The sequence below is a fragment of the Egretta garzetta genome, unplaced genomic scaffold, assembly GCF_000687185.1.
Source record: "Egretta garzetta isolate BGI_Z169 unplaced genomic scaffold, ASM68718v1 scaffold402, whole genome shotgun sequence".
In the NCBI taxonomy this organism is placed as follows: domain Eukaryota; kingdom Metazoa; phylum Chordata; class Aves; order Pelecaniformes; family Ardeidae; genus Egretta; species Egretta garzetta.
In genome coordinates this window covers 563991-566017 of record NW_009258823.1, presented here as the reverse complement: position 1 = coordinate 566017, position 2027 = coordinate 563991, and the positions used below count along the sequence as shown (strand labels likewise).

The 2027-nt window shown below is 51.6% G+C and overlaps 2 protein-coding genes across 2 annotated transcripts in view; one reads left to right on the top strand and one right to left on the bottom strand.

The window, feature by feature from the left end:
* LOC104135986 (START domain-containing protein 10-like) overlaps positions 1 to 1127 on the top strand; it is a 6187-nt gene extending 5060 nt beyond the window's left edge. Inside the window, exon 5 of the mRNA XM_035889416.1 lies at positions 1004 to 1127. Within this exon, the coding sequence (XP_035745309.1) occupies positions 1004 to 1114 (111 nt within the window). The 3' untranslated portion in view covers positions 1115 to 1127. The remainder of the gene's footprint in view (positions 1 to 1003) is intronic.
* An 808-nt stretch (positions 1128 to 1935) lies between these two features.
* PDZD11 (PDZ domain containing 11) overlaps positions 1936 to 2027 on the bottom strand; it is a 3805-nt gene continuing 3713 nt past the window's right edge. Inside the window, exon 5 of the mRNA XM_035889405.1 lies at positions 1936 to 2023. Coding sequence (XP_035745298.1) covers positions 1989 to 2023 — 35 coding nt within the window. The 3' untranslated portion in view covers positions 1936 to 1988. The remainder of the gene's footprint in view (positions 2024 to 2027) is intronic.

Genomic DNA, 2027 nt, shown 5'->3' with positions numbered 1-2027 from the left:
TGTTGGGGAAAAAATCCCCTCTTTCCTTTTAGCCCACAGCCGGTCACGGGGTTGGCACAATGGCTGTGAAAGCGCCCCACTAATTACCTCTGAGTAATGGCTGGGAGGAAGCTGCCCTGGAGCTCCTGCCAGGGACTGCTCTGAAGCTGGATTAAGATTGAACACTGAGGTTGTATTTGTAGTCCTCTGTGGAGAGCTTAAGGTGCCTCTCGGCTCCTCGGCAGTTGGGTTGCATGCCAAAAGCCTGACACACACATTCGATGGCTGTTTTCCACCAGGCAGGGCACAGGGCTGGCTTTGGGGCCAGGGACTGCCCACTGAACTGTGGGCACAACAGGGGGAGAAGGGAAGACGGAGCAGTAGGAAACATTGCCTTGCTGCAACCTCAGTATCCTCCTTCCCCAAGGAACATGTAAATTCTGGGAAACCAGTGTGAGACTGGCGAGGTGAATGTCCCACGGGACACAGAGGCCTGTCTCTGTAGAAGAGCTCTGCTCTTACCTTCTTGGGGTGTTACAGTGGGGCTTCCTGGATGCTTGTTTCCCTGGTGAAAAAGCTAATTTATTTATTTTTATTTTTATTTTTTATTTTGAGTGAAAGTCTCTTTTCTAGTGTATTTTATTCTTGTTGAGCCTGGTTCAGCTTTCTGCCCAGCGGTTGAGCTGAGAGCAGCCTGGCTGGCAGCGCTGAAGTCGTGTCACGGCTGTTGCTCTCGGCTTTTCTCAAGCGAGTTGCATTAGTGCCAGCACAGACAAAACCCCCCAGTGCAGCAGTGCTGAAACACCGCTGCAGGCTTATTGAGGGCTGACTTCCATCAGAATCGGTGGAAAAAACACTTTCCCCCTTTGGGCTTCAAGGACAACTGGAGCCAACCCTTGTCCCAGCTCTCCACCCAGCATTTCCTCGGGATAGTGCTGAGGGCGGTGACAAACACCCCTCCATGGAAACTTCCGCAATGGGAATAAGACAAAGTCTGCTTGCTGTACTCGTTTTATTATTTCAGTTATTACAGATAAGCAGAAGCCACTGCACGGAAGGCCGGAGCAAGGGCTGTCCTGCTGCCGTTTACAATGCGATACTATCATGCGTTTGCACCCAGATTTGCTGGCAATGAGCATGTTTTCATCTGTGCTCTCCCAGCACGGGGCACAGCAGACTTCCTCACCTGTCTTTTGAGAAGAGGGGAGAAGGGGAGAAGTCTACCTCAAAGTGGTGGGGAGTTCTGATGGGAGCACGTGACGGGGCAGGGCTGTGCCAAGTGAAGGAAGCAGAAGTTCAGCAAGTGAACCCTTTAACTGTGCAAGCACCACACCCGAGGGAACCTGGCCAAGTGCCCGCAGCAGCTCAGGAACATGCTCCAAGCGTCTGGGGCCCGTATCGTGGGGGGTGTTAAGCAGCAAAGAGGTACAGACATGCCTCGGCAGACTAGTGCAGCTAGAGAGGTGCACAGAGTTTGAGTGGATTTTACTCCTGTTCCTTGAGTCCCAAGCAAACCCAGTAGTGTAGTGTCCTACCAGTAGAGGTAGGACAGTGGAGAAGGAAAGAATTTCACGTCACCAGAGAAGTGAACCAAACTGATCTCTTGGAGGGCAAAGGCCACGCTCGGACCCTCTTGGCCTTATATCTAGCAACAAGGGTTGGATCCAGAACAAGCAGAGCACTCACACTTTAAATTAAGTCCTAGCAGAAGAGAAACACAGATCTTGCCGGAGAAGCTGCCCTCCAGTACTCACTTCCACATCAGCACCATGGGCTTGTTTCAACACCCAGTTCAAGGAGTACAGACTAAAGCCCTATCCATCTTCCAGCTAAATAAGAGCCTGTTGGCATCCCTCCACGCAGGAAGCAGAGCCGCTGCCTGGGCAGCCAACAGGACAGTTGTACCTCCAAGTGACAGCCAAAACTTGATGTGTCATCTCGGATGTTGAGGAAAAGTAGTGGAGATTTTTTTTTTTGTAGGGTGGCCGCTCTGGAGACCCAGCTGCCTACTAGTGAACAGTTCTTTCCTTCTGTCTCTGGTAATCTGG